The sequence below is a fragment of the Nomia melanderi genome, chromosome 9, assembly GCF_051020985.1.
Source record: "Nomia melanderi isolate GNS246 chromosome 9, iyNomMela1, whole genome shotgun sequence".
NCBI lineage: Eukaryota > Metazoa > Arthropoda > Insecta > Hymenoptera > Halictidae > Nomia > Nomia melanderi.
The window spans coordinates 8,888,213-8,915,365 of record NC_135007.1 but is presented as its reverse complement, the minus strand read 5'-3'; the positions used below and the strand labels follow the sequence as shown (position 1 = coordinate 8,915,365).

The window sequence follows — 27,153 nt, the reverse complement described above, 5'->3', positions numbered from 1 at the left end:
TAATTGAACTGTTATGATCCTGCAGCCATTTACATGTTACATTTTCTAGTTTTAAAGTATTTTCATACAATGCTTGTATGTTTTGGTTCTGAGACATTATTAAGATAATCATTTTACTATTATAACTGGCCAATAAGTATCTGCCACTTTTCTTATATTATTATATCTATTTATCATATATACAGATAATATACAGTAGTCGCGCTTAGTATAATTAATATTATTATCCTATTTTTAATAATGTTATAGTAGTTATACGAATAGAAACTTGACCGCATCTAATCCTTCAATGTGCGCTAGTGTTGCACACTGGAATATAAATACATTTTTATATAAAATTTGTATAATCTACATGAATCACTTTAAGTATATCTTCTCTTTTAATCACAAAAGATACAAATGTAATAACTACTACGCAAGCGGGGGGCTATGGGCGGTATCACTCTGGCAGTATATCATATAAATAATTGAATTGAATTTTCACCAAATTAGAAATTAATTGTTTTTTTAAGTGTGCGGTGATCACAGAATTAATTTTTTTATGCTGATCCAATCATCTTTATTTTCGTACCATCTGTATGGAAATTATTTCTGTATACATTCATTACTTATAAAGTTTGATTCATTTATGAAATTTGATTTGTTGTATTGTATTATTAAATGGTTCTACAGTTTCATAGAATCATTAATTTAATTGATTTAGCTTTCAAGAAAGTTCTTTTACATTTTGGATAAAATAAAATAAATAATCTATTAATTTATTTGTTGTAGATAGAATTATAAAAGGAGTATCATTTCTATTTAAAAAATGAAAATAAATTGTGCACACAAATGTTTCTGGTGTATCTTCAGAGATTTTACATTTTGTTGCATGTTTAAAGTTATCAGTTAAGAACTTTATTTTTTACAATCTTTACTAGTTTTTAATTACACCCTACTGAAAATAAAAGTTGTTTCCTCACAGAATAAAATACATGTTTGCATTGAATCAAAAACTTAGAAGATACACCATTTGAGATATTACGTAGTATCCAGTGTGAAGCCCGATATGCCCTCGATTATTGTATTTTTTTCATCTGTTGTTACTAATTATCTAGAGGAAAGGAACACTATATGCGCTATATCCATCAATAAGCAGGGTGATTCACAACAGATGAACGCCTTATCTATTTTCGATTAAAACTTATTTACAAAAGTTACTGTACACTTGTAATTCTGTTGTGATGTAGGTCCATCATAGCCTTGAATGCGAGTAGACCGGTATTTGAGGTAAAGATCGTATTGCAGGGAAATTTTGTTCTCAAATTGAAGCCTTTGAAGTAGCACAGCACATTTTGTCAAGCAAATATTCCAAAATCATAAATCCATTAAGAACGTTTACGCTTCAGAAGGTACTCTAAGAATGATCGTTTTTCTTTCTTAAAATTATGTCAATATTGTGCAGATGTTGAGCTCCAAGGCCCATATTTTCATGTAAAACCCTTGTAAATGTGCTATACGATTTTTAAAAATTCAATGACAAAAAGTGTGTTGGGTTTATCTATTGAATTAACATGAATCGACATGAACATTTCAGTACGTTTTCTGAATATTGTCCGTGTAAAACTTATTTCCGAATAAAAAGGTGGACCAAATGGCAATGTATATAAAATATATGTTGTGTATAAGTTCGTCAATCGTATCGCACATTTATTGTATCAAACAAATACGTTTGTAATCTTAATCCGTATGTAAAACTTCATATGGAAAAGATTGCTCTACATTTGGTATTAAAAAATTCGTATTTACCTTCATTTGAACACAATTAATATAATTGTGGTACTCGGTGAATCAGTTCTGGAACATATGCCCGGCACAATGTTAGAACGCGTCGCTATTGGAAATGAAAATTCCCAATATCAAGGACTAAAAAACGTAAACCGTGCAATAACATCTTTACAAACAAGCACGCTACGGTGGTGCTTCGTTTTCCGCTATTTAATTAAAAGTCATTGTTTCACATTTTCTTCTTCCTTTAAATCTAATAATATGCCCTAACTTCGTCAATAGGAATATTATATAATTAGAGCTAAGATTGTTTGTACCATTGAATTAGGTGAAAGCACCCACAGTGTGACCCCAATATGCTTTGACATCCGCCACTACAAGTATTTTCGTCTGAATTCGAAATATATTTGTAGTAAGAATATGCAAACCTGCCTTCTTTATTTTTTTTTTGTTCCTGAATGTCAGGGTCTTGATTTGATTATTTCTCTAACAGATTCCTTGTTTCTATCTTTTATTCGAAGAGTGCCAATATGTCATCACTAGATGAGGGGTTTCCACTGCTAGCGCCGCTGCTGGGAGGGGTATTCAGATCTGGTGGATCTAAGTATGAAAGTAGTTCCATCGGATCTACAACATTGTCTGGCAAGAGCTGTAACATAAGATAGTATGGTTAGTATTATACAGAACCGACATTTAGTAAGAATTGAAACGTTCAATTCTCAGTTTATTGATTTGCAACAGAGAAGAAGAATACAAAGAAGTACTTACATTCAATGCTTCCTGACCTGTGCCCTCGCCATCTATCACTGCAGCTGGATCGAAATTTAAATCTGATGGTATATCTGCAGTATCATTATTAATGTTTGTACTCGTACTACCAGACGTGTTATGATTCCCCGTAGATTCCTGAGATGCAGGAGGAACACTAGGTGGCCCACTATTACCACCACCCGGTGTGTGAGGTGTGTGAGGAGTATGTGGTGTGTGTGGTGTGTGGGGCATCTGAAACGTGCAAAACGGGCATGTACTACTTCATAGAATATTTTATAGTGTTACAGAATAGTTTACAGGCGTAGTAACTTGAAATTTTTAATCTACCTGATCGTTCAGCGATTTTTCCATAGCGTTGAGAGGATCTAGAGAATTAACCGATTCGTTCAAGTGCGAAAGAGGCCCCGTTCCGTTAGAATAATCGTTACTGGCGTTCGTATTCGTTCCGGAATTAATATCGAAGGATCCACCCGACGAATTTCTATGGTTAATGTTGTTGTTTGTATAAGTGGATTGCGTATTGTTCATCATAGAGCCGCTCACGATGCTGCTCATGTCAGGCGGTATGTACGGACTCATTGCCTGGTTCATATCCCAATTATTCATAGTGGGCATGTTCATACTTCCAGGTGACATTGCCTTGGTCATTCTCTTGCAATCGCTTTCCTCTTCCGATTTAATACCGCTCATGTTTTTAGCTGGCTTCCAATTCGCCATGGAGTCTATCGTTACCTCTTCTACTTCTGCAGTATTTAAAGTGTTCAAAATGCCCCACATATATTGGTCGACCTCCAGACCTTCCAATTGCGCAGGTTTTCTGTAATAAGTGTACGTAACGTTAGTTTATTAATTAATAAATGGAGTTAGATTGAATATCATTGAACTGTAAATCAACTTACGTGCACACAGGACACCTCCAAGATCCTCTTTCACAATTTAATTGTAGGTACGACTCCAAATCGAAGCATTGTATGTGCTTGCAATCGTGTCCTCTTGCTGGCAGTGTAATACGTTTAAAAGTGATAGGACATTTTAAAGATACCTGTAATGTAAGAATGATATGAATAAGAATGAATCAATTGCAAACAAATGATTCAACATTTCAATAAAAAATAGCGTTTGTATACGAAATAGTTATTAATTATATATAAATTGTATACGAAATAGTTATGGAATCATATTTAATATTGAAAGAGATAAAAATGTGGTTGGTGATCAGGCAAGATTGTGATCATAAATTTTATGATACAAACACAGTACTATATTACGAAATGTGTCTCACCTTAAGTGCTGTTTGTTCCACCACGTCTTTCTCCGATTGTATTCCATTATTTGAAATAGTATTACTGAAATTCCGTTTGATTTTTGTTATACAATGTTCTGCTGTAAGTAGCCTTTTGCGTAGTAATCCATGGAGCACACTTCGCACGCTTGGCCGATGGACTAATTGAAGCACGAACAAATGCGACTGTAAGAAAGAAAAATGACCAATCAATTCCATTGTCCGGTTGTGCACCTTTTGCGAAAGCGTAATTTATTGCAAAAATCAAATCTTACACAACAACACGCCGAGACGGTGATTTGTATCGTGTTCCTTCCCGGTTGACACACGTCCTTCAGGTATAAGGGCTTATGAGACGTTTTATTCTCACCACGATCGATAACTAGCGGCGTAGCGTTCACGGAAACTTGTACGCTCGCCGGCCAATTCGTATTCATTTGCCTATCCTCATGATGGAAACACTTGAGCTGTAGTTCAAGATCCGATCGCCACATTAACGTTTGGTGCACCGTGGACTTCAGTTGGAATACGTGATTGCTTACAGCCAAATTGTGTTCTAAGCGGAAGGGTGGAAGAATGATGCCATCCCTCACTGGGAATGTTAATCTTAGTTCGTCGTCCTCTGCGATTTGACAATCAAAATATTCCATTAGCATATAGGATATCAATATCTCCCTACAAGTGTCTAAGACAGTGATGTCCACAGGTGACAGTATCTTTTCTGAAACGTTCTGATTGGATAGGTATCATATAGCGCGACAAGTAACGGCAAAGATGTTTATTCTCAACGCTAACAATATTCAGGTAAAGTATTCTTGTCATCTAGTTTTGTTTTTACAGAAATTACAAAATTTCTTCCGTTTACAATATTTTTTAACTACTGGAGAAACGAATACAGAGCAAGATACTCGAACACTGGATCTCAGTTTGGACATCACTGGTTTCAGCCGATCAATCAACTCGACAAACGAAAAGCGAACTCACTCTGAAGGTTAACTGGTGACTTCATCTCATTGAAGTTAGGTTTAATGTCTGGATTCGGACTAATGTAAGGGGGCATGCTGGTGGCAGGCGTGAGCGGCGGAGTCGGGTTTCCGGGGATAGGACTGTGTTGATAATTCAAACTCCCCGCGCCCGTCGTTCTCATCGCCGCCACGTCCTGTTGGTACTGACTGGTCACCGCGGCGCTCGCCCCGTACGAGGATGCACCACCAGCGTATCCCGTGTTCGGTTGATGACCGACGAATTGATTGCCAACAGTGGTAGGTCCCATGCTAACCGGTATACCGTTGCTACCGTAGTATTGGCTGGTCGCCGCCGCCTGAGCAGTGGTGTTGTAAGACGGCGCGGCTTGCCTCATGTTCGTGCTCCGTATCATCGTGTTGGGCCCGAAGCCGGCGGCCGTGGGATTCATGCTCTGCATCGGCTGATACTGGGGAAAGTTCGGCCTCGCTGCCGCTGGGTAATTGGTCGGATACTGCGACGTCGCCATACCGTTGAAGTTCGGCTGCATCGCAGCTGGATTCGGGCCAGCGTAAGGACCCTGTTGCCTCTTCTGCGTCATGTGCATCGCGGGGTTGGGGTAAGGCGCTAATCTCCTTGGATAGCCTTGGTGGGGTTGAGCCTGGAAATATGAAGATCACTTTGAATAACCTTGGATGCTTTTAGCAGGAGTTAATGATACGGAAGTTAAAGAAGAATTAGTTATTTAGATTGTTGCACTCTCGGCACGCTTCCAATAGTGAAAAGGCTTAAAAACATGTAGAAACTGGGAGTAGGATCAGCTTTTGCTACTTCAATTTATGACAGTTTAAAGCGATGAACGTACCTGCATGCTCATTTTGTTCATCTGCATGTTGTTAGGTCCCATCATATTGTTCATGCCCATGTTACCCATGTTACTCATGGAGTTCATGGGTGTCATCGCGTTCATACCAGTCATACCGTTCATACCTCCCATCGACATAGGATTCATCGAGTTCATGCCATTCATACTGTTCATCGAATTCATGGAATTCATAGAGTGCATTGGGCTCATCGTGCCCATGCTATTGAAATTGCTCATCCCGACTGGCCCCATTCCGGCCATTGGTCCTCTTTGGGCGTACCCTGCGTTGTACGTTTGGTGGGGGATTCCATGTTGGCTCTGCATCTACGATAGAATTAATATCAATTATTTTTAACATTCGTAGAACTTAGTACATTACTGAAACTAAACATTACTGAGATTAATTTCTATTCGAACACAGTGTTGTAAAAGCAGATCAGTGACGAGTATTGCAAGTATAAATAAATTGGCAACAAATAGATACAGAGATTAAGCAACATAACGAAACAATCGTAAAATCGTGTTTACTGCAACCATAGATAGAGTTCAAGATGATGTAAGAAACTTTACCTGATTGAATTGCGAGGGGATGTCTTGGCGGTCCTGCATGGCCACCACGCTGGCAGTGGCGGTGGCCGTAGCGGTGGCAGCTGCCACCATCGCCGCGGCACTAAATGTCGAACCACCACCCCCGTTCTGGGGTGGCACCGCGCTATGATAGCCGGCTGATAACACGGGCTGCACCCCAACGCCGAGCGCCGCCGTTGTTGATGTTGTTCTTGCTGCCAATTTCGGGAAAAACGACAACGACCAAGTGTCGTGCGGCTCAGGCAATTCACCGATTACCGGGGTGCTGAAACAGACAAATCAGAAGTCCCGTTTAAACCAGTTCAAACATATCGAGTACCTATTGAACATTCTATTCTCTAAAATAACAAACGATTTCTAACTCGGCGGAGAACAGGTAAACAGCTGTTACCGTGGAATCACACGTCCAGATAAACGGTAATAAAGTTGTAATAATAACTGGACGACGGTTTTTATCAATCGGAGCTGGTAATTCGAAACGGTTCGCGATAAATGAATTCAGTAACGGGCCAGACACACATCGATGCGAGTTGCAATATAGATATCGCTTTGTAGGTCAAATTCGTGTTCGAACGGTTCCGTACGAGTAATCGATTGTATCGCAACGTTCTCTATTTTCTGCAGTGCAGCGATAATATACGACAGTTATTCATGACTGCTGAATTATTTGAGAAGGTCATCAGCTTAAATCGCACGATGCGCGGCAACTCTGGCCGAACCGTACCTAAATCGACAGTTACTAATACCGGTTCATTAATATTCGATCGCGAAAACAATCGCCGACAAACAGTGAAAAAGGCTATAGGCACGCTTCTGTTTCTACGTTGCAATTTCCGATAGACCAACCTTCGCCGATTTGAATCACCGCGTAAAACTCTTATCGCGGACTTGTAAAAAGGGGAGAGATAAGCGAGAACAGGGAAAAGCCACTTGGAACGCGTCGGCGCCCCACAGAAACAATACCAATTTGTTCGCCGATCGATGTTTCGATTTGGATTCACGAAACGTTCTGAATTAAATGTCGATTTGATAGCGTTCATTTTCGTAGCACGTACCGGTACGGGAAGTCGAACGAGGCAACGCTTTGTAATATGGTGCCCTTCCATCGATATATTCAGGGCCCCGAATATTGTTCGTTCGAGTAGTATTCTCGTTTCTATCCCCGTTCGAGAACGCGCGAACCCCAAAAGACCGAAAGACAGACCGAACCCCGCGCACCGTTCATATTCCCAGCTGGCCAAGGCCCCTATTGGTTTTCTGTGGGAAATGCACGTGCTCGCTATTCACACACCGTAGCTGCGCTCTATAATACCGTTCTGCTACAAACACCGCTTGCCGGTGCAATCGCAGTCGGGGAACGCTTGGCGTTCGATCGTTTTCGTCTTGCCCGACGCATTCACAGTGAAAAAATCTCGACGATGCGGCGTCTTCAACCCACCCTCTATATTCCATAAATAGGACACGGCCGTCCAAATCTTTCCTCCACAAAAAATACTCTCGCCGAGCGTCCTCGTTCCATCCGAATCTCCGTATTCGTGTATTCGCACCCGTTCAATTTGTATATATCTTCGAATGTTTCTGACCGATGCATCGAGTCTTTATTTAGCTGAACCGGAGAACGTGTTCTGCTATTAGAATTCGATACTTGGCTACCGTACGGATGGATTTTTCCAACCTCGGAATAATACGTTCGTGAATCTTGCGCCATTATGCGTGAGTAAAGTCCCAATGGAAAAGTAAAATGGAATTTATAATACTATAAATGGAAGGAAGTCGAGTACTACACGGTAGACCGTAGTTATTATGCGGTAATTGAAGTTAGAACGCCCAATGTGATTCGAGGGAAAATTACACGGAAACGTGGAAGAAGTTACGGGCAGGGTGTACGATGACCATTGTTCTACGCGAACCTCGAAACTCGGGGAATCACGTAAAAGAGCGCAACGCGGCGTGTCTGCCGTGAGATCGCGTTACCACGTGGCACAGGGCCGAGTGCTGCGCGTGCTCGCCGATATTCGTAAAACTGAGCGGTGATGTATGTCGAAAGAAACAAAAGCATCGGCGCCCTTCAATTTAAAGCTTAAAGGGATCCACGGATCTGTCTAATTTAAATGGATAGCGTTCAATGGATTTCGCAGCGCGCTGGCTCCCTCTGTACGCAGTTTTCCGAAGCTCCTCAGCATTCAAATACCCGTAACTTCTTGTGTTCAATTATTTTTCAATACTTTAGCTATGTAACTATATCAATTTTCTTTATCTATTAGAAATTTTACTTCCTTACAAGTAAAATCGACTAAAATACAATTATGTTCTTCAAATATAGAGCATATTATTATTGAATAATTAAATGTTAAAGTATTGGTCGTTTTCATGCTAATAACTGTATTGTGGATTTTTACATAAATTATCATTTCCGTAGTATATTTTATTCGTCTCAAAGATTTAAATTATTTCTACGAATAAAAGTAAAATAAAAGAATACATTGTAAGTACATAAAGATCCCTATTCTACTGACGACATTAAAAGTATCCCGCCATATTTGATAACGTCATCCGTTCAAAGCCGTTACGACCGAGCAAGGAAGGGAACATCATCCGATTATTAGAACTAGAAAACCAAAGAGGCAAGGATCAGTGGATCTCGTTAACCATTGCTAAATAACTTTTTTCGACACTCGGTTTGACCCTGCCAGTTTTCAAAGTCAACGGAAGAGAGAAAGAGTGCGAGAGAAAGAGAGGGGCGTCTCCTCTCGTTGCCCGAACGAAAGAGAGCCTTTTCCGCTCGTAGTGTCCTCGAGACACGATTATGGCGCATCGAACAAAAACAAATTCCGAATAATAGCCTCTCCGTCGAATTCAACGCGTTCGAGGTAGTGGGGGCACGTTTACTTACACTGTCGTCCGTGCGTCTATACATGCGTGCACACGCGTGTGCCCGTATATAGGGTGTTTATAAACGGATACATTTGAGGACATTGTTCAAACTGTCAATAGGAAGCTTTTTTTGACGTTGTCCTTCGAATATTTCTGTCGGGTCCTTTGAGTTTACTTTAATAGTCGTGATAATATTTCTTATATAAGGCTTAAGTTATAATAATTCTGCGAAAATGATATGTTATATACATATACACTCCTGAGATCAGTATTCTTTCTCGATTCCCCGTAATTGTACAAGCACAAAAACATTTATAAGTATTTTTAAAAAATTTGATTGACTTCTGCAAATTCTTTATACGTCACCAGCGAACGCGTCAAGCATATTAAGACACAAAAACATCGGTAATGCTTGCACGCCAAAAATTCCATTTATCGCACTCTGCTGTCTGTGAACGAAATCATTCTCGCGCTTAGTAGTCTACCACGGCTCGATATACGAGTGCAGATTCGTTTGTACACGCGTATTCGATTATCATTACCATTATCGCAAAATCAATACCAGATATACAGCCGCGGCGAAATTCCTCATAAAGGTACTTCGTCGATAACGAGCGGGTTATATTCACACTGGTAACGATTATGGAAATCCCGAGGTCTACAGGCTGAATTAAACAAAACATAAGAACAGAAATTGAATTTTCCTAATATTATCAGATCGCGGGTCCGCGTGTACGTGCGTTCATATTTTTACGGTCCCGTAAAAGTAGAATTAATTAAAAATTTTTCAAACATGCTGCTACATTAAATACAAAACAAAAATTAGACGATACTGTATTAAAATTTTTACTCTAGTCTGTTTCATTTGAATGTCCTCTAACGGTATAAAATTTAGAATATGTACACTACCAAAGATATCTGGCTGCATCAAACCGATTTCGATCAAATTATTGTTTAACTCCGTTTCTACAAAAACTCGATGATACGTGATCGATTGATTAAACAAAAATCAAAACCCTATAACTATAAAACAGCAAAAAAGTATCTTACAAAGTACTTCATCACAAACCCCAGCCTTCGAAATGTTAGTCACATTCCTACATCGAGGTACAATTCTTAAACGCGGTTTGCGGTGGATAGTATGTTGATCGCAATTCGTTCACGCAAAGAATGCATCCAATTTACGAACTGGTTACGGCGAACGCGTCTCGATCCCCCAGGATCCGCTCGTGTTAGTCACTTACCGCTCCGAAATCTTCATAGTCATCGTATTAGATTTCCGAAACACCCTGTACGTATGTATACACGTAACGTACTTACGTCCAGATATAGCACGTACAGGGAGCATTTCGAAGGTTGACGTCATCCGAGTCCCACCCCTTTTAAATTCATGCTGAATGCAACTTGGAGAGAAAAAGAGGGAGAAATAGAGAGAGACAGAGAGGGAGAAAGAGTAAGGGAAAAAGGAGAGGCAAGCGAACGAGCGAATACGAGAGCGAGAGAAACGGAAAGAGAAGAAGACCCGTCGAACCTATGTGCCTTTTTCCCTTCGACCGTCTCTGTTCTCCCTTGCGCCGTCTGTATATTCCTTCTCCCCTTCTGTCTTCCCCTCGAAACAGCGACCGGGGGCGGGGTGGGCCCCTTCTGTAAAGCCCGCAACGGGTTTCTATTCTCGGATGTCAATATTTCGTCAACTAGAGCCCACTCGGCACGCAACAAAAGCCTCTGCCCCTGCGTACAGCTTGCGCGCGGCTGGCGTGAGAGAAAGAAAGGAAGAAAGGCCCGTCGGCGTCCCGTGTTCCGTTCGATGGCGGGTCTGGAAAGAGGATGGGATCCGAGGCGCGTCCACGGGTGCGAACGCGCGACGCCTAGCGGGAAACCGAATACGACGCACGTTAAAACGCCGTTTATTAACGCTCGCCAAAGGATACGCGACATCCCCGCAGCGAGCAACGTTCAAATCCTGTGATCGCCCCCCATGATTCCTCTTTGATACTTGAAAACTGTTGGGATACATGGTATCGACTTTAGAAGCGGACACCGTTGACTCTTTGTTCCGCTGGGAATTCACTTTGAATTTGAATATCTCCCCGCCGTTAATGGTTTTCCAATTTTTCTTGAAAAGTGGCGAATGTTCTTCCAGGTTTGTAGGGTGGCTGAGTTTTCTTTTCTGGCGAATAGGCGGTAATTCGTTTTGGGAAAGTATTGATTTGGTTTTTGGAATTGATAATAAGTGGATCGTGGATATGAATGTTTGGAAATTTGTAAGATGCAAAGTTAATTGGAATTTTGTGAAATTTTTGGTTAGAAAGAATAAGTAGTACTGAAATATCGAAATTTTTGTTTGTCCACTACGTTGAAGGATAAATTTGAAAAACAATTATTTTATTTACCGATACGACTTCATTTATGACCTTTTCGTGATCTTTTTATCAAAGTATTTCAGTTTCGAAGAACTGGCGTAAAACTGTGTACAAATTTATAGTTGTATCGCTAATTTTATGTATCTGTACCGAACATATTAACAGAGTCAACCGAAGCGTACGCTTTATTTCGGGTTTAAACTGCAGTCTACTTTGATCGCAAAACCCTTTTTTTCGCGTGTTGCAATTTTTCTTTCATTTTGGGGAATACTGCGTGAAAGTGGAAATTTGTGGGAACATTCATAACCCATTTACTACAATACGCACAAGAAGTATTGAATTACTGATAGTGGAGCACCGACGACCATAATATAACGTTCTTTTAAGAAATGTAACCGTAAGTGGGTCAATGCCGCTTTCGGAGACGCAGAAACGAGAATTCGAGAGACTAGCGATTCAGTGTACAGAGGAGTATACTATTTTCAATCATGATACCTAACCTACAAATCGAATTATTCAACTATCTCAAAAAACAAAAAGAAATCTTACATTTTTTATCAAATTAAATAAAAAAATTCTTTTTTCCCTGTAACGTTGAACTTAATAATGTTAGTCAATATTGCAGTCTCAAATATAGGTATATATGTGATAATTAAATGAAAAATCGATACATTTTTTTTAGAATGGAATGTATCATAGGAATTGTAGATTAAGTCCTTCGAATGATTTTCGTGTGAAGTTGTCGCGCGCGCGCAAAGTTGCGAACGTTTCGAAATCATTCGCATATTCATGCGGACTATCCCAAAGGCTATTTCCCCATTTACAGAAACCGAGGAGGCGACTAATACTACCGATGCGTGTCGAGGTGGAGGCGAATAATATCGAGCGAAGAATCCTTGTACGAGATAAAATGGGCCTCTCACGGTCGTCGCGCGTCGACATATAATAGCCGCGTTCTCCTCGCTCGGTACACCGTGAACTCGTATCTGAACCTGGCTTCGGTAAATCCAGTACCGATCATTGTCACCACTACCACCACCCGCAAACTTTATTTATATTTTTGCTAAATGAAGTAGCCGAGTATAATTACCAAACAAACGAATACGACCCAACTATCCTTCAGCGGGATAACGTCAAATGGAGAAAAATAATTGTTAAACGTTTTAACGTCAACACCGACTACACATGTTAAGCCTGGATTTGAAAGTTAATCTTCGAGTTTGCAATTTTATAGTAAATAAAGAAATGATTAAATATATGAAACAAATATATCTACGTTAAACGGTTCGATTTGACATAGAAAATGAACCTAGTTGAAGAAAAAAAATATTTTAAGTATGTCACCAAGTGACAGCGAAGAGCACTCGCGGAATCAATACATGTAATTAAGGTAATTGTTAAACAATGGACCGTGGCAGCCAGCGAAACCTAGAAAATCCTGTCGGAACGAGTCCCGAGATCATTGTCTCCTAAGAGAGTCGACCGTCACCGGAGCGACACGGCTACCAAACAAATCATGCACCGAGCGCACCGAAAAAGAGGCTGACGCGGTGAGACCGGCCATCGAAGTCGCATGACGCCTCGTTGAACCGGTCTAAACGCACCTTTAACGGGAGCGACAAAGAGACGGTGAAGGTGTGCACGAGAAAAAGAGAAAGAGAGAAAGAGAATGGAGGGGGGGGGGGGCACGAACACGCCGGATGCCGATCGCAACACTTCACTAAAATCAGGACAACGAGAGAAGGAGGATGAGAACGAGGATTCGAGAGAGTCTCTCGAGCGGCAAGACAGCGAGCCTACGACACGTAAACAAGAGCGTGTGGCCCGAGGTCGGATCGAGAAGAGAATCGTGGGAGGAATTCCTTCTCTTTCTTCCCTCAGCTCGGAAACAGAAGTGTAAAACGGAGGAGAGAAAAAGGGAGAGAGAGAGAGAAAGAAAGGGAGGGAGAGGGAAAAGCTCGGATCTCATCGAGAGGGCTTTGATCTCTGCTGGGTGCATCATATCGTTATTTTCGGTGCGAGCCGCGGAGACAAAAGTATTTTCGCAGAAATTCTTGCCTTTTGTTTCAAGGAAAGGTCAACACACCCGATCGCGTCCGTAAAAGTCGTCTCCCGCACTAATTCACCCTTATTGACGAGTCTTTGTAGAGGCGTCAGGCGCGTCACGTCGCGCGGGGCATCCCCGGACAAAATTATCATCTGAATATAGATGACGGTATAGAACTAATGCGCGAGGCGTTCTATAGGCTCTGTTTTATAGATCGGTGAAACTTTCGAAAGCGTTGGCGCCCGATAGAACGTTAAAAAGTCACGCCGCGCAAGCTTTACTCCCGAGTAAATTGGCTCCTCCTACTCTGGATCCGTTGTCAAGGAAACCAAGACGCCGAGCGTGACGCCATTTACTATTATCTGCGTTCGAACCCAAGAATCTGGGTTCTTTATCTTTTGTTACTACCATTGTCCTTTGTTGCCACTGGCGGGTGGAGCGAGTGTTAAATTTGCCCCACCCGTCGATCAACACGTTGAATGTATATTTTTGAACTAATCGTTCACGAGGAATTGCACAAAATTGCGTAGTAAACGCTGGCAAACGATTATTTTGTATTAAATGTACTGAATTCATTATTGAGTTCATTGATTTCGCGATAATGGAATTTCGTATGAGGGAGGGGAATGGTGGCCATTTTGAAACTTTAAGGTGCTCTTAGAAAAAATGGCGACTTTGCAGATTCTAAAAAGTTAGGTTATGCAACAGGACTCTATAAATGATTAAAGATGACTCGCTAGGTGAAATGATAACATTACTTCTCTTTGAAATTTTGTTCAGAGAAATGTTCAAGTTCAACCGAATTCTGGCTAAGCGAATCCCATGATTTACGATTGTGTACCGGAGAATAGAAAGCAGCGCAAGGAGCAAGTTACATAAAAATCAAGGCCACGTCAAGGAGGAACCGAAGTTTCGAGTGAAGCTTGACACGTGCCTGTTACCTAATGAGATCTCGCGTCATTATCGTAAATATTTTCATTTTCAATCGGTCATCTTTGATGACATCGATTCAAATTAGCCGGCTAGACCGACAAGAAAAAAAAGGACGTCTAAAGCTGTTCGTGCGCGCTCGACTCCGACGAATTTATGAATAATAATTAGCAGAGAATAAAAGTGAATGAACAATTTGCCCGTCGATTTCCCCCGGCACGCTCGATTCGTTGAATCCCATTCGGCAGTGCTTAATAATTGTTCATCCCGCTATTGAAACGCGATACGAAAAATCTGTTAATCTGTTTGCCGAGACCGTTTTGCGTTCATAGAAGGAAAAAGCACGCATACCAGGTATCGCTTCCATAATTAAAAAGCAAAAGATTCCCCTAACTACCGATGTAGCTCTTGAATTTCAATTACGGGTATTCTCGAACAAGAGCAAGAAGGAAACATGCATTCTGCTGGTCCCTCGAGCTCGCTTCGAGACGTGCCCAACCTCCTTAGAGAATTTCTCTCTCTCTGCCTATGAGAAGATTCTGTCATTCGCAACAAACACTCGTGGCATTTCGAGGTGGATAGGATAGATTTTTCACCGATGGAAAAGGTCGAACGACAGAAGAAACGACGACGGCGACGGACGACGACGTCGAACTCTCCGATTCGTTCGGGCGGCTAGCGGGCCGCCGCTTTTATTTACACCATCCTTCAGCGACAGGGATTCGCCTCGCCTTCTAATGATTAATTTATCGCTACCATCGTGCATCCTAACGCGATTCCGTGACGGACTATCGAGTGACCTTTAATCACGCCGCGTTCCTTCGATAATACGGACGACGGAAATATCTCTTGGGCCCGTTGAAACGTCAATTGCCGTGCGCAGTTTCGAGAAATTCGGTTTCGGTGATTCGTGATACCGATGCCGACGATCAGTTTACAAACTCAACGATTAAGAAATTTAAACAAAGACGGTGCGCCGCTTGTGCTTCGTGGAATTCGAGTGCGATAAGCGGAAATGTCGACTGGTCGAGATAAAGATGGCCGCTGTTCGACCGTTTTGTAAACCATGTCGATGATGCATGGAGGTGTAGAATGTTAGCGTATTCTCGCAGTTGTTCCCCATCAATTCTAAAGTATTATGTTCCCAAATTGTTTATAATATGAAAGAAGAGATTTAAGAATAGTTTTCCTGTTCGAAGTCCTTTTTCTTTTGATTGACGTCTCGGAATTCATCGAGAACACGTGCGACGCGCGTCATTTGGGCGTGCGTAAAACGGAAGTAACATATGCTGTTAGTTGCAAGGAAGCCTAGAAATCAAAAAAATTCAACCACGAGGACTTCCAGAGCCTTAGACAACTTCCTTCCGTTTGATTGTAAATGAGGAAGGTCGTACAAAGAACAGTTGCCCACAATGGCTGTCCGATAATAAGCGTAAACATACATAAGCAGAAGAGAAATCTTTGCTCCAAGATGGCGAAACTATCTTAGTATTCGTTTCCTCGTTACGTGACTCAACAGAAAATCCAAATATTAAATTTTAGTTTATATTTGTATCGAACTGATGATAACGAAAAAAATTCAAATTACACCATTCAATTTTTTAAATAAAAATTCTTCGTCACCTTTTAACGCTTCATACATTTTTTGAAATTTTTCTGTTGTCTTCGCAGTATCCACGTTTGTGGTAGTGTCCGCTGATCGGCAGTATTTGCAACGAAGGCAAGGCAATAATAAACATATTATGCAACTGGACAATATATAACTCTTATTGTTATTATATAAGGATCATAGTCCAATTCTGGAACAATAGTACGACGATTTAATAATTATGACCCGTAATATATGTGACTGTGCATAAATGTGATGCGTCGCAAAACAGTTTTGTAACAAACATCGACCATTGGTGTCACGTTACAGTTGCGCGAAGTATGCGAGTCATATTTGAAAATTTGCAATCGTTGCTCTTTCAGATAAATTTTCATATTTTCATATCTTTCGCGCGGAATTTGCGATCATTTTTTTTAACGTTTCTGTTTTGTAACTATTCCTTTCGTGTAATTGCTATTCTTTTTTGTTCTTTGGATCAAAATGAAAAGTTACTAAATTCTGGTAGCCCCACCAAATACGACGTTTGCAACAAGCGAATTTTTCAGGTAAATTATCGATGGAGGGGAAGTGGAGGTCCTTGGTACAGCAACTCGCGAGACGATTATGAAATGTGTGTTGACACGTTCACAATTTTTGGACGTGATGTCCGAAAAGCCAAAGAAGCCGCTTTATCTTTTGTGTCAACTAAGGCGTGGAGAGAAACACCGAGTTACTAATGAGTAAGAATTGAATTTCTTTCGAATGCCGTCCATCACGCTTGTACAGTCACGTTTTTTTTTTCTAACATTGATTTCCATTGTCGCGCAGTCCGTTATCTATCACAACAATAGTATTGTAACGCCAATTCCAGTTCGTATACAATGAAGTACACAGGAATTAACAAATTAAAACTAGCCTGCCGAGGTCAACCGTGTTTCTGTAAGTTACATCACGCGCACTTCCGAATATCTTGAAATATGACGGAAGTAATTTATCAGTGATTCAGAAGTGGCGTAATATCCGCATCTACAATATTCCCATTTTGTTCCGTGAAGTATATCAACCCGAGCTGACACCAACAGGCTCTCTTTTTCGAACGAAATAGAAAATATCTGTGCGTTGAAAAAGTTGAAATTAAATGTCCTTGACACATAATGGTCGGAACTGTCGAGTATCCCGATAAATTCGGTTCGATTTCCACCAAAAATTATTTTCATCTTGCCTACGTGCGATTATTCGATTAAAACAGTTTCGATGCTATTTATGCCAACCTTTCGAAATCAAACTTCGAAACAATTATTGGAAATGCTTATACAATACAGTATATAATACAGTGCATACTAAAATACAATACAGTTTAACATTTTACAGTATTAGTTTACAAGCTTTCTTGTACGAACTCAATGACTTGTATGATATAAATTGCGCAACAAATGATCAATCAGATTACAATATTACAATCGAAATTTGTTATTCATAGAATGTTTACTTTAAACATATACGCTATCTAGAATATCGATAAATGATTACTGCCTCTAAGAATTTCACATTATCGAAATTACATTTGTAGAAATTCATTCCTTGCCACGTACAGCGCACGCGTTCTCTAGATCGATTCGAAACAATTAGAAATTCCCGCGTGAAAAATTCGGACGGAATTCCCCGACAGTGGTGCCAACTTGTGCGCGTCAAACATGACGGGCCATTTACGGGCTTAAGTGCATACTTCGCGGTTTCAATGTCGAAATCGGCCTTTTGTATCGGCGAATTGTTACACGCTTTACGTCACGCTGCTTTCGGCGTGCAATAAATCTTCGGAGGATGCATTTCTGCAAATAGAGACGAGGAGCGCGTGCACGCGAACTCGAAGGCCCGTCCCGTCAAGGATTCGGAGAAAGTTGTTTCAGGGCGTTGATTGGCGGATGACGAAATCACGGAAGCCGCCGACCAATCATTGCTCTGGAAACTTTCCCAGAACACTTAACCCCTTTGACCGTTATATAAATATCACCCGATCCGGTGCAGCGTGGTGTTACAGCAACATATCCAACACGATGAGATAAAGGTAACGCCACGGCGACAACAATTCGTTGTCGGCTCTCTCTCTCCCACGTAGAAGTATGGCGAAGCACGTAACGCGCTCGCGAAAGCCATGAAACGGGCGACGATCTCGCGTAGAAAGCACGTCGGGGGACCACGGTGAACGGCGTTGCCGTCGATTCGTTTCTAATTGTGTCCGACAATTTTGAGGTTATGAATGCGCTCGAAAGTAAGCGGTAACTTTGAAACTCCGTAATAGATGGCACTGGGGTGAGTCAATACGTTTGACACGTTCGAAAGCGAGAGTCCAACGAAGTTTCGTTCGAGGTATTTATTCCAAGAATTATTGAAAATTAATACTTTCCTAATGGTCTTCACTTATCGAACAGTTAAGGAGCATTGCGTACGGGGCGTTTACCGATACTGTACCCGCGAGGTTCAACGAGGAAGCAATTTATCAGGAATTAGAAAGGAACGCTGGAAATCACCTTATTACCGGAGAAATCGAGACAATTGTTGCAAACTGTAATGTATGTGCGGCTGAAATACTTTCTTTGGCGTTTATAGTTCGACGCGTACGTGTGCATTCACGTATAGGTTTAGAAAACAAGGAAACAGAGAGCGAGAGAAAGAGAACACGCGCACGTCTATAGGTTAACTCGAAACGTTCGAATAACAATGGCTATGCTGTCGACTTAATCAAACCGAATAATCGCGATTCTTGTAGAAAACTTTGATATAATTTATATACTGGTGCGCCTGGTAACTTGAAGTGTGTCAGGGTCAAACTGGAAGCCATCGATGAGCGAGATTGCTTAAGAAAGATTTTTCACGGGAACGCTCAAGGAAGACCTCGATCGAGAGTGTCCCTAAAGTCATGAATTGCGATTTACTTTTTTTTCCCCGCCCTGTTGCTGTTTTACACGTTATCAACTTTTTTGCTCGATGAATGCATTACGGCTCGCGTAAAAATATGCACGACACGTTCCATGTCTGATCGAACAATGTATTTACTGCAGCGCTTGCATCGTTTTGATACGATCTCACGTGCTTCACACGTACTTCATTACAGCGGTACGCTCGTTAATTTCAAATAATCGCGCGCGCGTATTCGCACGTGCGCGGAAACGGCCGTTTAAATATATATCACGAGGGACACTATATTTCCACCTACTCTTTACATTAATTATGCCGGATTATAAAGTCTACCGCTCTCTTAAGCTTTTCTTCCAGATAAAAGCTACGAGATAATTATATCTCAGCGACGTGCAAGAGGGATGATTAATACGAGGCGTTAAATTAAGGCACGTGTCCCGCGAAACGAACACTTGCCAACTAGGGGCTGTTAACACCCTAATAAATATCCACCGAATCATACTTCTTAGTAATTCTAATCCTCCTGAATATTTACGTCTAACGAGAATGTTTAATTTTAAACATTAAAATGAACAAAGGAACAATATCGCTTAGCAATGATTGGTCAGTAATTCTGGGTTCTTTTATGAAAATCTTTTATTCATTCTTTAATTTTTCTTTTTGTTTTTAAGAAAATGCTTTCATCGATGTTGCTTCGAACTTCACGTAGAAAGTTTATTCCCGCGTGCGCTTCGAACGGGCGATGTGTGGGCGCATGCGCACGAAGAGCCTCGATTACCGCGCACGCTGTCAATGACAGCTGATAGTACGCAAGAATAAGCGAGCAACTAAAGTTGTGACAGCTGATATTACCGCGTCTTCCTGGATAAGGTGAGCTGCGACCTTGTTGCGCACAATCGCTTCCGTCCAATCAACGCGGCCCGTTTGCGATTGTATTTATTTTATTAACCGATCGCGCCGACCGATACGATTTTTCGCAGTTTCGTATCGCACGATTACGGTCGTCCCTCGAGGCGTTAACGTCTTTCTAAACACTGAAATAAATCACGAACGCGTTATCGTCACGGTGACGATTAATCTTTCCAGCGGAAACTCGATATACAATGTGTCTATCGGTTATCACTGAACCATGAAGGAACTGTTCTGTATTATATTTCTTATAGCAGTCGCGTTTTAGCCACTATACGGGGTGTCCTGAGTATCTTTGATTATTTCAAGAGATATTTCAACAAAAATTTGAGCACGAACAGGATTTTTGAACGCAAAGGAACTTTGAAAAATTTCATTCAATTATTTGCGGAATCGATTAAACTATTTTCTTTATCGAAAGAATAATTGCGACACAAAACTACCTATAATTCGGGAACGATATTGAATAGGGCATACAAATGTATGAAGTATTATTCGCATTCGTTCGAAGCGTTGATTGTACGGAGCACCCAGTATATATTAACTAACTCAAAGGATAAGCTGACTAATGTATGCGACGCGAATGACAGTTGATAGTTTACTGCCTTCATGGATAAGGTGGTAGTCGACCTTGCTGACCCGTCGAGCACCGATTGCTCTGACTAATTGTCGCATCTCGAGCGCAAGTGGACTGATTTCATTTCGAGGCATCTTTAACCGCAACGTTAGTCACCTTCTACGATTTATCGGTATGTTAATAGGCAATTTGATGTAGCGACAGAAATTTTCGAAACTTGACGCGTTCGTTTCTGCCATTTTGTTTTCAAAGATCCAGATTCTCAATGTTCAAGTGGATAGAATATTACCTTTTCAATTAGACACTGAGAAACGAAGAAGATACTAATACTACGATGTACATTATGCTAACTGAGTTTTTTTAAATTGCGAACAAAAGAGTAATTATCAAGCTAACGACAATTTTATGCTAATTCAACAGTTAGCATACACGTGCCGGTTATAGTTGTCGCCTAACGAATGGCAAATAATATTGAATCGTCATTTCGATGCTTCGCCCGAAAATTGGTTCTTATCGCAGTGATGTGAATAGTGTACCTAGTTTGAAACATAGTGTTATAGATTATTAGAAGCCAACAACAAGTACTACAAAGATTTTGAAATTGATGTACATTATTCTACAAAGTGAAAATTTAGTACGAAGTATTGTTTCATAACTAGTGCATCGAAACTTCAGCGTTGGCTAAATCGCTAAACGAAATTTAAACTACACATGTTTAAAATAATACAGAGGTGGCCAATTTGAGGAACAGCGATATAACCAGACGTTAAGCATACTTCCCTCATAGAGCACCACCGAAGCGTGAGTTAGAGTAATCTATACACGGTTAGGAATATTGACGTTCTTAGCCCTGGCGTTTGACATAAGTACACGGAACGAAGTTAGGCGGTTGGCGCTTTAAGCGGTAGAGTGCACGCATGCGCATTAGATCACCTCTCCGCACGCAACACGATTGATAGCCAAGAAACGAAACGTACCGTGTCGTGCTTTCCACAATTATTCACAATTCTTATCACTTTAATCAATATTTCCTTAAAAAAAAACGAAGGAAAAACGTTTCAGGCCACTTCTATGGAGAACATTATCTTCGATCGGCGTGTTACCCGTCGTACACGGTACACGGAAGCGGTTATTCAGATCTAATGGTACAAAGCAACACGGTGACGGAAGATATAACATTTTCTTTTTATTCGAATGTCGGTATCGAACAATTTATGGGAAACGACGACGCATCAGTGGAATTATCTTTAGTTCGGCAGGGACTTTATTTACATCGCTTGGCGCCAGTGTACAATCAGTCAGGCGGAAAATGGTCCACAGCAACGTCCAACGGTTCGGGGAAATCCCTACGCGCTGACACCCGACGCGGTCAATTTGAATTCACCGCTTCGATTCGTGCGCCGACCGAGCAGACGCACAGTCCCGAGACCTCATTATGCAACAGACAATTATGAAAATTTAATTACGCCTCACCTTGAGCGCGCGTGCGGGAATATAATGTCCGAAGGCTGCTCCATTGTCGTCGGACCGCGAGCGTCACGAGCGGCCGCTTCACGCCGGCAAAACAAACGTTTCATAATCCAGCCGAGCGGATTCCGTCGCGTGTAAACCAATCGTTTTGCGCAAGCAATACGCACGGCCGTCTATGAAGGATAGAGTCGCGCAGTTCTCGGCTACTCCACGAAAAGTTTTCTTGCTTGCGTGGTGATTTCAACGGACGGTTGTCGAGCGTTCGCGAAACGTCCCGAGGTACCGTTCCCCATTGCACTACGATTCAGAAACGAACAGAGAAATTAATCGATAAACGCGATTCAAATCATCGATAAGTCTTATCGGGCCGACTGAGCGGGCACTTCGTCGGCCGTTCGGAACGTGGCAAACGAAACACGGGTATTTTACATCGCGACGTTACGGTTACGCGTTTCTCGGTTTTCTTAACATTTCCGTTTTCCGAAGCGTCGGCGACAGAGGGGAGAGCAAAATTTTTCTACGTGCCAACGCTCCAAGGTGAACTTACAACGCGCAGCTACGTCTGACATAATTCTTTGTCAGTTCTGAGGCGTCTGTTCGACGTCCTTGACAAACGTGTACCCTCGCTCCACAAGCAAGGAGTGCGCAATCAAAGATGACGATATTATTTCTGACTCGTTGATATTTGCCAATTTGGTAAATAGCCGGTGCGTTGCTTGCCGAAATTTCGGCAAGATCGTCCGGGATACCCGCGTGCCATAAAAATTTTGATAGCCGTGCTATGCTCGAAAACTACGGCGCTCTTTCTTTTTATTGCTCAAGTCGACGTGACGTCGAGATCGCGAGAAAAAAATTTCACGGCTTTCTAAAAATAAAAGGAAAAACGAAAACAAAAAGGATGGAACGGAGAAAGAAGAGAACAGAAGAAACGGACTGCTTGGGCGGCGAACGAATAGTACGCTAGAGTACAAGAGGTATATGAATCGGCGAGTCGACCTCATTTATTTGTGGATAAGGGCAAAGTGTGCGCAGCAGCGTGGCTCTCCCTGGTGCATCCCCACCAGTGATCCACCGGGTGATTCCCCCCCGAGGTAATACGTCCCTGGGAAGCACGGTATGCGCCATCGAGTGTACGCTTATTTTAACAAACCTATTTCTGATATTGTGCCACCGCGAGAGAAGACGGAGGCCTGTGTATCGAGAATTAGAAGGCTTTCAACGAAACCGATTTACTTCTCCGCGCGCGCGGACGACGCAATAACGCGAACCGGCCGTGCATATGGCCAGAAATCGACTAGTCGCGTTTGGCTGCATGGTACGCGGTACGTGCACGGAGAGCACATTCGACAAATACCCCTACCTTCCCCCCCTTCTGCCACCCTCCCGTCGCGCGCGCGAGAGCGCAGCTCGAAACAGTGGTTCTGTCTCGATGGCGTTAGGTGAAAGCTCGACAGAGTTCGTGGAAGTAGCGCTGGACACGGGTTAGATATGCGAGGGGGGCAAATGATAGTTATCGATGCGATATGTTCAATCGTGTAAGATTTTACGATCCCGAAAACGTACACGGAACATTGTATGTATAACGTTACCCTAAACGCTGTAGAAAAATGTATTACTTTCACAAAAGTCTTTGGCTGATAACGCAACGACCTTGATTCCCCGAGCAATGTGGGTCATCGAGAAAATAAGCAATATTTCGTTGCATTTTGTAAGTCATGGAACGAGGAGGGTATAAAAGTGTTAAAGCGAGAAAGAATTTAATGTGTTCTGAAGCGCCAGCAAAAATACGGCGGTAATATTATAGTGTTTTATAGCTAGGGAGTAGAGCGGGGCGCCGCAAGGCTGCAGTTTCGAAGCAACGGCACATAAATGTCAAGGGATCCTGACATAGTTTTTAGGTTACCCGAAGCAACTGTTTATCGGGCGGAGAACTGCCTTCGTCGATTATATTGTTCGTGAGCCGCTCGCCGGAGCACGTACACAACGAAACTTATTTCGGAAAACTATCGTTGATAGTACAGTGACTCGGCGTATGACTAAAGGATTAGATACCTCGGGCAACACGGCGATGCCTATTGCGCGTTTAATATTGCCAAGATTATCTCAGCGCGCGCCGGATATAGCATATAACAACGCGAATACGTTGCTCGGTGACGCGATTCCACTCGATTCGATTGGATTCAAAATCGCGTGGATCGGCCGTTGCTCTACCGCTCGCTGGCTAGCCGTCTCTCGCTCACCTTTTCTTAGACTTTTTTGCCAGCCGATAACGACGTCGGTGACAATGTCACACCGATTATCGTCACGCCAAACGAGATATCGCGATCGAATGAGAGGCTGTCTCCCGTTTACTCGACTTTAAATCCCTTCCCCGCGAGTCACGCGATTAACCGATAAAATTTTCTTTCTTTTGAGGTTAACGCGCGTGTTCCGCAACCGCGCGCGCCGTTCTTAGTCGATATTCAACGATACCGCGGAGGAAAACCGTGGTCACTCTTTCTCTCTCTTTTTCTCTCTATCCCAACCATTTCTTCCGAATGAATTATTAAGGTTATGCACCACCGGCTAGCGAGGTTTCCGATAACTCGTTACTTATCGATAAAATTGTACGAGCGGTTTCGAGAACTCACGGTTCGATAGCGAGACTCCGGCGTAGGAGTGTACAACGCGTTTCTCGATCATCTTCTGTTTCCTGTCAGCGATGCTACGCGTAACGAGCCAGGCAGCAGCTATGTACGGCGACACATAATCCATATTCGCGATAGTGGAATATAAAAGTATTTTTACTATCGGCTTTATAGCTATTCAGTGGTGCATCGCCGCTTCGTCAGTCTATAGTCGTTACACATAAAGGTGTTAATACGTTAAGCATAACACCGTCCCGTGACCCCACAGGCGATCGAAGATTATACAGTGGACGTGACTTTCCGCCTGTTTTCATGTCTCCGTCTACACGAAGTCTTTTTCCCTCTCTCCGGTGGTCTTTCGTGCTCTTTCCTTCTCACGGTTAACCGGGATCGGCTCGAGAAACGAGTAAGATAGAGTGACACATCTTTAGAACAATCACCCGTTGTGAAAGCGCCTTACCGGTTAGAATATCTACTACTGCAACGTAATAACGAGCAAGTGGCGAGTCGAGAAATCGAGAACCATTCCGTTCGCGAACTTTTATCTTAACCCTTTATGGACCAAAGATAAGTTTAAGATATCACTTTCATTAAAAGACTACTATGAACACCAAATACGCTTAATTTGTTGTTTTTTTTTCTTTTAATTTCCTTTGATTTCATTCGAAAAATTATTATGGACGTTTATGTTCTAATAGTTGTGAAAAAAAAATATTTCAAACGCAACAGTAAAAGATGGAGTAATGCGGGACATAAAGGATTAAGCACGATTCACATATTTAAAATATCTCGTACGACGTTCGTTTATTTCGATACTCGTTCGAATGGTAATACTCGAAACGATAGATTCATGAATACCACGGTACGATCGAAGCAAATCGTTTCACTCGTTTCACCGAATAGTTATTGGTGACCAACTAATTTTATCGAACGGGATTTATCACGGAACAAGGAAATCGAAACGCGATCAAAGATTTCATTCATCGAACTAGTATCGAAGCAATCGCGACACTCGTTGAAACGATATTCGAATTATGCTCGAGCAACCACTTGCGTGAACGTGATTATAGTTAACACACTTCCACTTACCTAAAAGATGACACGATGGCGCATTATCCTTGGTAGATGTACAGCTCGTCCACGGTATAATCCAATCCTCCTTCGTGCAAAACGGAGTACAAGAATTGACAAAAAGAAAAACCACTAGAATATCACACTAACGAGCACACTTCCCCGCGTCCACGGAATCTGTCTACGTTAATCGTCATCGTCCGTCACGACGACGAGCACGGTCACCACGCTGCTTAGCACTGCAACGCCTTCGTCTATTCATCACTTCGTCATAACAACGACAAAACGAGCGAGAACGCTCCACGGCTCAACTGAACGTGTGCGGAACCCACCGGAGAGTGTTGCACGCGCGTGCGACCCGCGATGCGCCGTGAGAGAGGGTAAAACTCCTCTGCTCGTGGCCGACACCGGTGTTGTGTCCTTGCAACAGCAACGGCAACAACTTTATATCGAGTGGTTACGTTAATCGTAACTGGCGAAACGAATGTCAAAAACCGCAACACAAAACCTATATATAGACGTCTATATAAATATATATATGTCTATATATCTATCTATATATAGATGTATAATTCTATTATTCAGATTGTTTCCTTTCTTTCGTTGCACGATGTTCTTTTTATCTCCACCACGTTTGCTTAGTTTTCTCTCTACCCTCGTCCGAATCAATGCTTTTTCTCTCTCACACACTTCTCAAAGGATAACTTTTCTTTTTTTCATTAATATCCAACGGTCGTGCAACTACGCGTGCCTCGGTCTGTCACAGAGACGGGTTGTATGTCGGAGGAATCGATGGCACGGCATTGACAACAATGGATAATGACGACGAGGATGACGAGCGGGCCAACAGAAAATTCGGGGACGATCGCGGAAACATTTGAAGATCGCCGCGTGGATGGTCGCCGTCGATGATACTCGCGAACGGAGAGAGAGAGCGTCCTCTCGGTATTCGCGGACGGCTGACTCTGACTGCTCGGCTGACTGACTACTCCGCGCCGGGTAGCATTGGCCCCGCTAAACGGTTGAAAGTAATACTGTCTAGTGAGAGGCTGTTGGGGCCAACATCGGTCTTCCTTACTCCCTCTTTCGCCGTCCTTGTCTGTCTCACTCAGCCGGTCCCTCTCTCTTGCACCTTCCGCGCGCTCTCTATCGTCCGTTGTGTGTATACGCTCGGTGTATCTACGGCGTGTGTCCCTGTCCGTCGATTCGTCGTCACGATCGTGTATCACCACACGAAAGCCTCCGGGTCCGGTGGTGTTGGTGCGCCGTGTTGGTGTAGTGGTGACAAGAGCATCGGGCCACGCTGCTGGATAGAACTCGCCGACGTGTGTTGGTCGGTAACGCGGATTGATCGCGCGTCTGTGTAGCGTCGGAACGACTGAACACGACTAACACTGTCCGGAGCGTGTAGTGGTAGGTAGTCGGACGGTCGTCAGCGGGTGGGAGTAAGTTACACGCGCGCACGTATACAAGCGCAGGCGCACACGAACGCCATTTAGCAGGAGCGCGACACTCGCACCCAACGCACAGACGCACGAACACTGC

General features: G+C 42.4%; 1 protein-coding gene and 1 long non-coding RNA gene across 3 annotated transcripts in view; one reads left to right on the top strand and one right to left on the bottom strand.

Annotated features, from left to right (window-relative positions):
- The window catches only part of LOC116427810 (uncharacterized), a 5,079-nt gene extending 2,429 nt beyond the window's left edge, over window positions 1-2,650 (top strand). Inside the window, exons 3-4 of the long non-coding RNA XR_004235158.2 lie at window positions 2,289-2,436; window positions 2,509-2,650. This is a non-coding gene — a long non-coding RNA (uncharacterized LOC116427810). The remainder of the gene's footprint in view (window positions 1-2,288; window positions 2,437-2,508) is intronic.
- On the bottom strand, window positions 148-27,153 carry tna (Zinc finger MIZ domain-containing protein tonalli). 2 transcript variants are annotated; one of them, XM_076370904.1, is made up of 10 exons: window positions 25,627-27,153; window positions 6,219-6,501; window positions 5,649-5,972; window positions 4,805-5,444; window positions 4,096-4,442; window positions 3,821-4,006; window positions 3,438-3,580; window positions 2,866-3,355; window positions 2,536-2,769; window positions 148-2,416 (listed from the first exon to the last, which is right to left on the bottom strand). In XM_076370904.1, the coding sequence occupies exons 2-10, from the start codon at window positions 6,306-6,308 to the stop codon at window positions 2,279-2,281; spliced, it is 2,592 nt and encodes an 863-aa protein (XP_076227019.1). In that variant the 5' UTR covers window positions 6,309-6,501; window positions 25,627-27,153; the 3' UTR covers window positions 148-2,278. The 2 variants fall into 2 exon arrangements, with proteins under 2 accessions (XP_076227019.1, XP_031834426.1); XM_031978566.2 differs by lacking the exon at window positions 25,627-27,153 and adding an exon at window positions 10,355-10,410.